Raw genomic sequence first — 12,441 nt, 5'->3', positions numbered from 1 at the left:
CACTAACCCACAATTTCACATATACCTGGAAACTCTCATGCGCGCACACACACACACACACACAGGAACTCTCCCAACTCTCTCTCACACACACACAAACCCTCTTTCTCTGTAACATATACCCATACAGAAACCCCCCTCTTTCCCAGTCACCCTCTGTCTTCTCACATACGCACACAGTGATCTCCTCTCTCTCTGTCCGACACACATTTCTCAACCCCATATCTCTCTCATACACTCTTTTAACCCCCCCCCCTTAGTTCTTTTTACACTCACTGAATAACCCTCTGCCTTTCTGCTCCTCTATCTCCCACAGTCACTCCTCTCTTTCTGTCTCACACACTCCCTCCCTCTCTGTCCTGTATATTAAGTAGAGGCCCTTGGGCAGTGTGCCTGACCCTGCAGTCTAGCCCAATGCCCTTGCAGTCACACTGTCAATACAGAGACTGGCATGGTAGCACAGTGAGAGCAACGTGACCCTTTGCCGGTCTGGCAAACGACAAAACCAGCCGCCATGGATTTACTTTCACTTGTCCTGCTTTAGGGTTTCATTACAACCCCATGCTCTGTATGCCATTACATCACAGCTGCATAGCAATACTTGTGCATTCCCAGACAGAAATAGCCTGGTTCAAGTGTTCAGTGGTGTGGCTATGTGCGCACAGAAAGGTGACGTTGGACTGCTCCCTCACTGCTTCCATGACTCCAGAACTTTTTAAAAAATATAAATAGCTTCTAGTGTGGATGTGCAATTAAATAAAAACATGGAAAATGGCTGGGCAGCCCTGCAAGGGTCAATGGCTTGTTGGGAGAGGTGGAGGAAATGTGCCACATCAAAACAAAAGAAGGAGAGTTTGTATTTAGTATTTATTCAGTGTTCAGACAGAAGGTGGCAGTAAAAAGAGTTTGGGGTGGGGAGGGAAGAGGACACCCATAGCAGAGTGTTGGACCCAAGGACGGGACCTTGTCCTCTGATGGCTGAGGGGCAGGGGAGGGTTAGGGCTCCAGGATCTTTCATTCAGCCTTCTCATAGTGGCGTGTGCTCACAGTGTTACCAAAAGTCAGAGTCTGGAGATGGTGAGAGAGAGAGAGAGAGAGAGGCCGGTTAGTACAGCTCTAGCTGATATACACATTTTAATATTCACACGTGAAATTACACGTGTGCACAGTAACTTGTGTGTGCTCTCACACAGATATACACACGTATGCATGTCTGTAACATACGCACACACATGCATAATTCATATCTCCTTATGTACACGCTAGCTCATTCATACACGTGTGCGGACGCACAGTACTGACCAGTGTGAGTTTGTTTCCATCGACTGTCCTCACCAGGGATGTCTCCTTAGAATCCCACTTCTGCACGTGCACAAGCTTTCCGTCATCCAACGTCACCACAGACTGCAGACATGAGGATGCACAGAGGTCAAAGGTCAGGGCGGGGTTTGGTCTCCATGGCGAGGTTTCAGTTATGGGGTCAGTGTCTAGATGCATGTCATTACCCTGGCGGTGTCTGTGTAGCTGATCTACAAGCGTGTCCTCGTTTGTAAGCCCATTGAGATGTAATGTAGATGCAGTGTGACTGTAGGGGCAGTAGCCCTCAGGCACTCACCTTGACCTTGCGGTCATCGGCTGTGGTCTCATCAAACTCCTCGCCCAGTTTGAAGTTGATCTCGGTGCTCTTTAACAAGCTCTGGGTCTTGACCTGGATCTTGTCACCGTCCGCAGCGATGATGAGGGTGGGCTTAGTTGTGTTCCCTATCTTCCGCGTGGCGAAGCCCACCCCTGGAGATGCACAGCACACATGTGACCCTTCATTATCGCATCGCGTGCCTTTGCTGCGTTACAACGTAACCATTCCCACAAACAAAGGACACGCGCAAATCATTTCTCAAGTTGTCACTAGTAAAACCAATATAGTCGCTCATGTCAGGCTCGTTGTGGGTTAGGCTATTCTCAGCCAGATACACATTTGAATTGTGTATTAAATCAAACTGGCAGTGTTCAGATGCCCATCATACCATACATTCCATGCTGATATACAGCTTTTCGGAAAAAATGTATCATAGTCTGATAGTATTTGGGGAATGGGACTGAATGTGTGCTTATCCTTAGAGCAGTAGTTCCCAAACTCTCGCTTTTGTTCCAACCACAATTCCAATCCCAGAATTTTAAGGAGCCGTTAATTTTTATAAATTAGATGCTTTTCATGTTTGGAGGACTAATTTACCCCTTAACCCACATTATGCCAGAAATAACTTTGCATGCCATGAAAAATATTGTGCTTATTGTGCAATATTTGCGATTTATAAAATTTAACAGCTTGTTTGAATTCTGGAATTGCAATTGTGGTTGGAAAACCAGCATACACAGGGGTCCACAAGACCTTGGCCACTCCTTGACTTCTCTCTGTCTTTCTATAACCTGAACCCAGAATCAATTTTTTTAGCTTTAGGTGACAGTCACTTGGGTAAAGCTGGTCTGGGCAGAAATGAATCAGCTCAGTGTGACAGGAAACCCCACACATGTACAGGCACTGTGATTGCTTTAGCCAACGGAGAGAAGGCCTAAAGCAAATGTCCCCCTGCCTCCCCCTGGATCCTGGAAAAGAAACAGTCAGGCAGTGTCACCTGAGCCATCAGATATTCACTGAGTATTCAGCCCCTGCTTGTGGTTAAATTTTATCAGGTGACATTTGTCACATGTTTAAGTGACACTCAAGAAGTCAGGTAAATGAGCTGGAAATTATTACTGCAGTAGCCAAACACACACACACACACACACACACATGCTCACACAGCGTACACACACACAAACACACTCACATGCTCGCACGGCGCACACACACACAAACACACTCACATGCTCGCATGGCGTACACACACACAAACACACTCATATGCTCACAGCGTACACACACACACACACACTCACATGCTCACACAGCGTACACACGCACAAACACACTCACATGCTCGCACGGCGCGCACACGCACACGCACAAACAGCTCAGTGGGTGAGAGGGAGCAGGAAGGTCGCTGTGACCCTGCCAGCTTTGAGCGCCTCGCACACAGCACACGATCCACAGAGTAAACAGTCAGGGAGCAGCTTGGCCTCGTCAGCCGCTGTTCACATCGATCCCTGCCATGCCGGTCTGTCTGATCTGTGGCCTCGCCAGGTAACAAACCTGTGCTCGCCTCCTCAGTGCCTCCTTAAGCTTTCACCGGCTACTCGTTGAGCGAGAGGCGTTAGGGGGAGGTGCGGGAGGGGTGTGGCACAGGCCGATGTCCTCCAGACCCACTCAGGTCTGTGTGCTTCCCAGCTCTTAAAAGTGGGTCAGCTGACCACAGACAGTGCCGAAATGATGCAATAGTGGCCCGCCAACTGTGCAGTGTGCTGAACTTAATGACCTGCACTGTGTACATAACCTGGCCTCATGTTTAAGGGTCTGAACCCAAAGCACAGACGGACAAAAGGGGGAGGGGGCGCACTTTGGGTCAGAGAGGACAACAGAGGTTCCGCATACCTGCCTTACAGCCCCTCCAGTGCTCTCCTGCCCCTCCCTCTCTTTCCACTCAAATACAGATTCCTGTGAAGTGCCTTTCCTGTAGCCCCCCCCCGCTTGTAAAATCAGCCCACAGCCTCTACCCAAACCGAGGTGAGTGAGAAAGTAACCTTTTCTTTCTCTGACCATGATGAAACTGACCAACTGCTTATCTTTCAAGGTTAACCCACAGTATAGATAATGAATCAATTAAACAAATACACACTGAAATATGAGGTGAGTGAGTGTGCACGTGCGTATATGAGTGTGTGTTAGTGTGCACATATGAGTGTACACGAGTGTTTCGGTGTGTGGATATCAACATGGAAGTGTGACTGTGTGTGAGTGTGTTTTAATGTGGGAATGAGTGCACAGGTATGTTTGCATGCATCTGTGTGTGAATGTGCGTGTATGCACATATGTGTGTGGATACTGGTGTGTTAGTGAGTCTAGTTAGTGAGTGTATAAGGGGAAGCAGGTGACTGATGGTATAGATGTCTTGATGCAATCACTTCTGAGATCATGCCACGGCTAGCCAATCACATCAATCACAGTGCTGGTTAGCTTTTCAGAAAACTTCAGTTTAAACTTGCAGAACAGGACCCAATCAAATGATTGATGGAAAGGTCTCTCCAACCAGTTCTGCTGACAGTCTTTAAGAGCAGCCAGCTCCCTCCTCCAGCACCCTCCCCCTACCCCCACCCCCCCTCACCCCCCGCCCATCCAGCTCCTCCCCACGGCACAGCCTGTCTGAGTGCAGCACACGTGGATGTCCATGCACCTTGTATTCTCCCTCTCTCTCTCTCTGTCTCTCTTTCTCTATTTCTCTCTCCCTCTCTCTCTTTCTCTCTCTCCCTCTCTCTTTCTCTTTCTCTCTCTTTCCCTCTCTCACACAAGCACACACACGTACACGCACATGCTCCCTTTCTAACGTATCTTAAACGCAAGCATGTTCACACATGCCACGTCTTACTCATACACATACACACATACACAAAAGCACCTCTCCCTCTCTGTTTCACACACACACCCTTTTACACGCACCTCTTACTCCCCGGTGAATGTTCCTGCACACATGCACACACACAAATGCTAATGCACACACACTCGCACACAAGCACATGCACACACACGCATGTACACGCACATCCTCTCTCACTTACCGAGCTCCTTCATGTATTCATCAAAGTTCTCGCTCGTCTTCAGTAGCCATGTTCCGAGGAAATGATCCATGATTAGCGCAGGGCGTTGGAGCTGTGTGATGGAATGAAAGCCTGAGAGCGAGAGAGAGAGAGGGAGGCTGAGAGGGAGAGAGACCAACGAACTAAGTCAGCAGCACACTGATCCTTTGATTCTACTGGACGATTTATACCGGCTGTTTGTGATGTCATCTGCCCGAGACCAAGAGAGTGGTGTCTAAGAGAGGGGGGAGGAGGGAGGGAGGAAAGGAGCAAGTGAGGGAGAGAAATAGAGGAGAGAGAGAAAACACTAAGTGCAAGAGAGAAATAGATCAATGAGTAGAATGAGTGAGAAGGAACAAAGAAAGAAACGCAGAGATAAAGGGGAAGAGAGACAATAAGAGAAGTAAAAAAGAAAGAGAAGGAAGCACTCTTTAATTTTGATCTCCTTTTGTTCCTTTTATGGTAACTGTTCATATTCTCCTATACATCTATGTGTTTGTTAAAGCAAATGTGCATCATGGGAATGAAGTTAAAAAAATAGGAGATCAGAAACTGAGAGGGGAGGTGAGAGAGGCTGAGGCAGAAACAAAATGGAGTGGAGGAGACAGCTTGAAGAGAGATGAGGGAGAAAGGACACTTAAGGGAGGGGGTGGTGAGGGACATGCGGGCTTAGAGACTGAAAAGAAAGAACTGAGGTAAGGAAACTCAAGAAAAGTATGGGGGAGGGAGGAAGAGAGAGAGAGAGAGAGAGAGTGGGAGATTCTGTGGTGAATTGATTAGAGCAAAGAGGTCAATAGGGACGTCATGGGTGTCCTCTTGTTTGGCTGTGTGCCCCTCCCCATGGTGCAGTGGAGGGCGGAGCATGGGGGTATTTACTGTGACTTTCCAGCAGCTGTTGCCTGTTCAATCTTAACCTCAATGCACATATGCAGTGGCCAGCTTCCATTCATCCACTTTCAAATCAATTTTATTTATATAACGCTTTTTACAGTGAACTGCCACAAAGTTGCTTTACAAAGAAACCCTCATTTGGGCAAAAACCAGGCCTGAACCCCCAAATAGTAAGCAAGTGAGGTAAAAAAAAATAAATAAATAAATAAAAAAGTCCCCAGCGGGAAGGACAACTAAAATGGTGGGGAGAAAACCTCCCTCATGGGAAGAAATCTTAGGAGGAACAGAGGAGCTGACCTGGCGTAGAGGTAGAATGGATGGTAACAGAAAGGTAACAAGGCAAAATAATCTAATGGGGGTAGGATGCAGTTGTGGTATTAAACTAGCTGGTAAAGTAAACAGTCCAAATGATTTTGGCATGACCCTTTTACCTTCATAATGGGAAAATCTGAAGGAGAAATGCATCCAATTAGTAACAATTATCAAAATAGCGATAGTTAAGCAAAGGAAGAAAATAGTTAAACGAAAAGCAGCATGGGAGAAAATGACTGAATGAGGCTGAGGAAGATTTGTATGGGTAGAAGGTCCGACTATGCCACTGTCACACGTCCTCTGTCCAAAACCCTCATAGCAGCACCAAACATTTAGGGTCTCACACAGCACCAAACATTTAGGCTCTCACACAGCACCAAACATTTAGGGTCTCACACAGCACCTAACATTTAGGGTCTCACAGCAGCACCTAACATTTAGGGTCTCACAGCAGCACCTAACATTTAGGGGTCTCACACAGACTAACATTTAGGGTCTCACAGCAGCACCTAACATTTAGGGTCTCACAGCAGCACCTAACATTTAGGGTCTCACACAGCACCTAACATTTAGGGTCTCACAGCAGCACCTAACATTTAGGGTCTCACACAGCACCTAACATTTAGGGTCTCACAGCAGCACCTAACATTTAGGGTCTCACAGCAGCACCTAACATTTAGGGGGTGAGGGGGCTTTGCAGGGTGACACTGATGATGACTGATGATCAGTTATTTGAAGGTTTTTTTTTCCAGGCAAAGGCATACTAACTTCGTTTCAGCTCCTGAGGACATGTGCAGTGCTGGAGTAATATATGTTATGCAATAGGCACTCCATCATATGCAAGCACACACTTGTGTATCCACTTTCTCTCAAACATGCTCTCTCTCACTCACACACACTCACATATACACACAGAAGCACTACGTGTGTGACTAAATAGATATGTGCTGTACATGTGTGTTGGATGTACACAGGTGGTCAGAGAGACGGGAAAAGAAGGGAGAGAAATGAAGAGAGAAGAAGAGAAATTGTGAAAAAGAAAAAATAATTAAAGAGAGAGGGAGAGAGTGATAAGTCAAATCTTTAAAAACATAAATAGCAACATAATAAATAACATGATACATATTGTGTGAAGCTGATTTATATTTATATATAATGGATGAATCAAGAAAATGCTCTAATGATCAGGTTGATCTTATGTTTTTTAGTTTAAACATGCAACATATAAGGTTTTTAATTGATGGTGATTTATTTTGTGTCAATAAAATTGTTTTTATTATGTATTTTTTCAGGTCAAAGCTTTCTCTTTAAAATTTCATTAAAACATGCTTACACATTTGCCATCATATGTAATGTCATCATATTTAAATCCATTATAAAATGAGCAGACTTTTACTTCAATGTCACCAATTCTATATTAATGTCATTTTATAAACAATAAGCAAAGGTATTGGTGTGTTTTTGCTTTTCTTAAACTGGTGTAAACTGGTGACCTGTTTGGGCAGGGTGAGCTCACAGGAAAGGGTTGTGTTTCTCGAGATGTTGCGAAATGTTTTTCTACGGCACACACCTCCTTTGAATTGAAAGTGCAGCATTTTTGTAGTCATTTCAAAAAATTAAATTAAATAAGAAAAGCCAGTTTACAGTTAGCAGGAGTTTAACAGATGTGCAGCCAGTGTTGGGGAAGATACTTTGAAAGCATAGCTTTGCAAGCTACCAATTACTCCACACTGGAAGAAGATGAACTACAGCAAAGCTACCCTGGGGAGAAATCTAGTTTGGTTAACTAAAGGTACTTACACAAAAAATGGCAAAAAAGGTTATTTACCTACTTGAATCACGATGCAAATATGAATGTAGTTAAACTACCAGCAAGCTACTGCAAAATGTAGTTAAACTACTAGTTTAATTACATATAGTTCACTACTCCCCAACACTGTGTGCAGCTGAGAGATCTGTAGAAAAAAATTGAGCTTGAAATATGTATGTATAGGTTTTTACATGCATACGTACTGTACATACATACATACATACATACATACTGTATGTATAAACATACTTGCATACTGTGTAAATATTTACTCCCTTTGACACTGAATTGATGTCCATGCTACTGCATGCTAAGGAAAGTGTGTATTTCTCACAATTACACCATTGTATTCTCAGCAAAATACAGAATTAAAATAAGAGAAATCTCTTGCAATAAACCCCACCATCACAGACTCTCATCTTCAAATTGATTATGGTTGGCCATTTTTTTGAAGGCAGGCCATTGCAGTCTAAAGACGGGCCGCACAGGCAGCTGTGCACCGTCCGTAGCCCTGTGGACAGGAAGTGGCAGACACCGTCTTCAGCTCAGGGTGGGTGGTTTATTGCACACGGCTGGCTTTGGCATCTAGAACTATGCCAGCAGCTGCAATGCATTTTCAGTAGGCAGATTCCTCTTTAGCCCTTGAGATTTAACCAGCAGGTGGTGAGAGGGAGGATCAGAAACGGGTCGATGCATTAATTAGCTCCCAAATGACAATGCAACAGCATGGACACATTCCACAAAGTGATTGAGAGCGTTGGAGGGCCATTTGAAGTTTTCATACTTGTCAAACTGCATGACGGGTCAAATGTTTTGTGATTAACTTCAGTCATGGTTTTTGTGTGTGCTATTGTAACTTCCGTCAGATGTTTTGCATTTTTCAGTTAAAAAAACCGGTTCCGCTTACTATAGTTTTACTTAAATTTAAATGATCATGATACACTTGCATTCAACAAGCAGGCTCTTATTATAGGTCATATGAGCTGTTTTACAGGTCTGAAGCCTGACGCAATGTCACGTGTCTCATGAGTCACACCATAGCAAATCATAAGACAGTGGCTATGTTATCTCTTCAGATCTGCTGCAGGCTGTTCTTGACACTTTTTTGTGGCATCTTTTTTTGTATATGCCTATTTCTGTGGCCTTATATAGCCTATGCAGTTGGTTGATATGCAGTTTCGTGTGCATGTCAAAACTAGGCGCACATCAATTTAATCAAGTTTCTTGTCCAATAGTGTTTCATTCACATTGGAAATGTTTGGTTCATTGCTAAAAGTAAAAAACTACAACAACAACAAAATCAACAAAAGAACTGCAACAGAACCATGCCGCACCACACTACATAAACACAGCTTGAACACAATACAGCCCATCTGTCTTTAATATTAATAAAAAGGTTGAGTATGAAAGACAGATGGCTTCTTGTCACATGACTACAGTTAAATGTAAGAGGCAGGTGAGTGCACCACACTCAAATTACATTGCCACTGCATTGTCTGAGTCGATTTCTAAATTAGCTTTTTGACCTCACCCTGAGGAGACAGTTAGAACCCTGGAGGCAGGGGCAGAGTTTGGAGGCTACGCCCAATGTGACTTCTTCTTTATGAGGTCACTTCCCCTTGCTGTTTTCCTGTAATCACCAGCCTGCCAATTTGAAGATCCAATATCAAGAGGAGGGGAGAAGGGGGTTAGAGCATTTCACCCTGGTATATTATTTATGCATATTTGAATACAACAAACATTGCATAGAATGATAGAAGCATATGAAAGGCATAATCAGTGCTGTTACGCAATTCATGTATGAAAAGGGAATTGCAATTGCATGGAAATTCTCCAAATGTTTCCACACACATACTTGGAAAGACAAACATTTGCATTGACGCATATTGTAATCAACCATATTTGTATTGCCTGAAGTCAGATCCACCCATTTACATTCAGATGAAGCATGCAGCAGTGCGATAATTCACCTTCAGTGCAAGTCTTTGCAAGTCTGTGACCTCTCCTGAAAAACATTAAGTTTGACATGTTTATATATTCAATTCAATAATAAGCTCAAATGTCATATAGGAAACTTTTATTTTCATTCTTGTGAGACATCACATATTCAAACTTGCAGCCGTTATTCAGACTTCACATTGCCATGGTAAGGTCTGGAGAGGGGCACCCCAATAGAGTTCCAATGCAAATCACCATTCCATATGAAATCAAGTTAAAAGGCTAGAGACCCTCTTGAACTAGAACAGTTACAAAGCTTTGCATGTCTGTTCTAAATGCATACTACATTTGAGGACATGCAGTAAGGTTTTCTGTTGATGTACACATACTGCATGTTCACACTGATTACATTTGCTCTTACTGTATGTTTACTGTACTATGACAGCATTAACTATTTCAGTTGCATTTGAACATTTACGTTGCTAGATGAAATTACTGACAAACACATAAATGTTGTCTTTCGATTGCATGCATCAACCTTACTTGAGCTGTAGTATTTAAAGTTATACTGCTATGTTTTATATTAACAACATCTGTGTGTGTGTTTCAGTGAATATCTGTGTGTACTGTATCTCACATGGACACACTGTATACAGTATGTGCATGTGTGTACGTGATATGTGAGAGGGTCAAAGCTTCTGGCTATGCACAGAGTTATTGATTGATTGCATGTCATTGCTGACTCCCCTGTTTGCTTTGAGTTGGGAGCAGTTAGTAGGTGTGGTTAAGCAGTATACCCAGGAAACCTGGGTTGCCACATCCTGCTGGCTCTGTTGAGTCTAATTGCATAGATGCCGTACAATGCCATTTCAGAGCTCTTGAAGCAGTCACATCCTACTCATGGATTTTAGCACAGATGACCCAGAGCTGGCTCATGAAAAAAAAGGAATGTGGGAAAAGAGCATGGATTTAGTATGCAAAATTCAGAACCATAAATTAATAGCAATGAATAAGCTAAAGCTTTGTACTTCCCGCTCCCGTCTGCTGTCGGCCCTGGCCCCTCGCTGGTGGAATGACCTCCCCGTGGCGGTCAGAACAGCAGAGAATCTTACCACCTTCAAACGCAGACTGAAGATTCATCTCTTCAGGCTGCACCTCTCCCCACCCCTCCCTAGCCTATAGTTTAGCTCAATGTACCTAGTTAGGATAATACGATTACGTTAGTTTATTTGGCAGGATTGTTGTTGTTGTTTTTGTCTGATTAGGCAAATGTGATTCCAGTGCTAGTTTGTACTTGGTAGGATTGTTGTTTGCTGAACAGGTTACTCTACAGGGTTGGAGTCCTGATCGATGTGGTCACTTCTGGCACTACGATCCTTACTTCACTCTAGTGTGTTTCTTTTGCACCGTGAACTAATGCGCTTGTTGTACGTCGCTCTGGATAAGAGCGTCTGCTAAATGCCTGTAATGTAATGTAATGTAAAGCTACAGAATAAACTCCATTATATAATGGGTATGAGTGGCAAAAACAAGACGTCACCTGTCAAATAATCTATTGTAATTGTACAAGTCGATCAAGAGGTTTACATACTCAATGTCAGTGAATGGATTGTCAAGATCAGTTATGTTCCGGTTGTGTTTGACTTGATATCCACGGTAAGATATATGACGTATATTTAAATAAATTGCACATTAATCGGGTACTATTAAATTACAATTTGGACATCTGCCAGGTTTATATGTACACCTTATTATCTATAACTACTCGCGAGGCAATTCAACACCATCCTTGGAATGAATAGTAATTGAGATTCCTTTTTAATGATATCCAGCTGAATTTATATTTATTGCAGGACTGCAAATGCTTTGAATGGGGAGTAATGGAGGCAACAGGCAGATGCACTCTAGTGGACACAATATGATACTGCAAAAGTAGTATCTTCCCACCGCTGATTCTTACATCAGGCTCAAGGACCTCTTGTGTCCCCAGAATGAAATAACATCAGGTAATCAGAAGGATGTGCTCACATATTTTAGTAAAGCTTCCAAAGCTCATATTTGTTGGCACAAAGTTCAAAAAATACGTTTTATTCACAACAGAACAAGACATTTTATTATCGGAAAAATTTATATTTACCTCATATCTTTTTCATATCAGAAAACCAGCTTTTTCATCCCACTTCAACACCCCTTTACCACCACTGATCAAGGATCTGGCAAAAAATTGTTCATAGAGATCATTTCATGTCCAAAATTTCAGATGGAGCTCCTAACCCTCAGCAAAAGCTGCAAATGAGTGCTGATGGGTCAGAGCAAGGTTAATGTCAGTACTTAAGTTGGGTATTGGTTTGGCTCACTGTGATGCTAGTTATGTCAGAGTAAACAGAGTCAGACTATCCTCAGCATAGTCTGGACACATGCACTGCCCAGCCATAGGTACTACAAGACCTCCATGGTAAAACATACTCAAACATTCAATTATCACATAACTACTGGCATCTATGGTTATGTAGAGCAGAGATCTGAAAAGACCTACTTACTGTAAATGGTTCAGTACTAGGGCAATCAAGAATTGTCAGACTGTAAACTGTTTGGAATTATGCCATTTTGATTGGTGGCTGAACATGTCTGGAATAGAGTCCTGGTCAAAGTAAGTCGTTGTGTTAAATTCAAATGTCACTGAACATTAGAACTGACCAAGAAGAACAAATGTATTGAGTACATTTTCAGTTAGAAAATGAATCTACATAGTTACCGTCCTT

At 43.2% G+C, this 12,441-nt stretch overlaps 1 protein-coding gene across 1 annotated transcript; it reads right to left on the bottom strand.

Moving 5' to 3' along the window:
- Positions 1-848: 848 nt before the first annotated feature.
- fabp3 (fatty acid binding protein 3, muscle and heart) lies at positions 849-4,906 on the bottom strand. The gene is made up of 4 exons (XM_064347159.1): positions 4,711-4,906; positions 1,616-1,788; positions 1,303-1,404; positions 849-1,068 (listed from the first exon to the last, which is right to left on the bottom strand). Exons 1-4 carry the CDS (start codon positions 4,778-4,780, stop codon positions 1,015-1,017), a joined length of 399 nt encoding a protein of 132 aa, XP_064203229.1. The 5' UTR covers positions 4,781-4,906; the 3' UTR covers positions 849-1,014.
- Between the last annotated feature and the right edge of the window lie 7,535 nt (positions 4,907-12,441).

This window comes from Anguilla rostrata, chromosome 8 (assembly GCF_018555375.3).
Source record: "Anguilla rostrata isolate EN2019 chromosome 8, ASM1855537v3, whole genome shotgun sequence".
NCBI lineage: Eukaryota > Metazoa > Chordata > Actinopteri > Anguilliformes > Anguillidae > Anguilla > Anguilla rostrata.
The sequence above is the reverse complement of the archived record's forward strand: the minus strand, read 5'-3'. Positions and strand labels throughout refer to the sequence as shown.

Coding starts and splice junctions, on each gene's coding strand:
- fabp3 (XM_064347159.1), bottom strand. CDS start 4,780: ATGGATCATTTCCTCGGAACATGGCTACTGAAGACGAGCGAGAACTTT. Junction 1,405..1,615: donor CCGATGACCGCAAGGTCAAG/GTGAGTGCCTGA, acceptor TCATGTCTGCAG/TCTGTGGTGACGTTGGATGA. Junction 1,069..1,302: donor ATGGAAACAAACTCACACTG/GTCAGTACTGTG, acceptor CACCATCTCCAG/ACTCTGACTTTTGGTAACAC.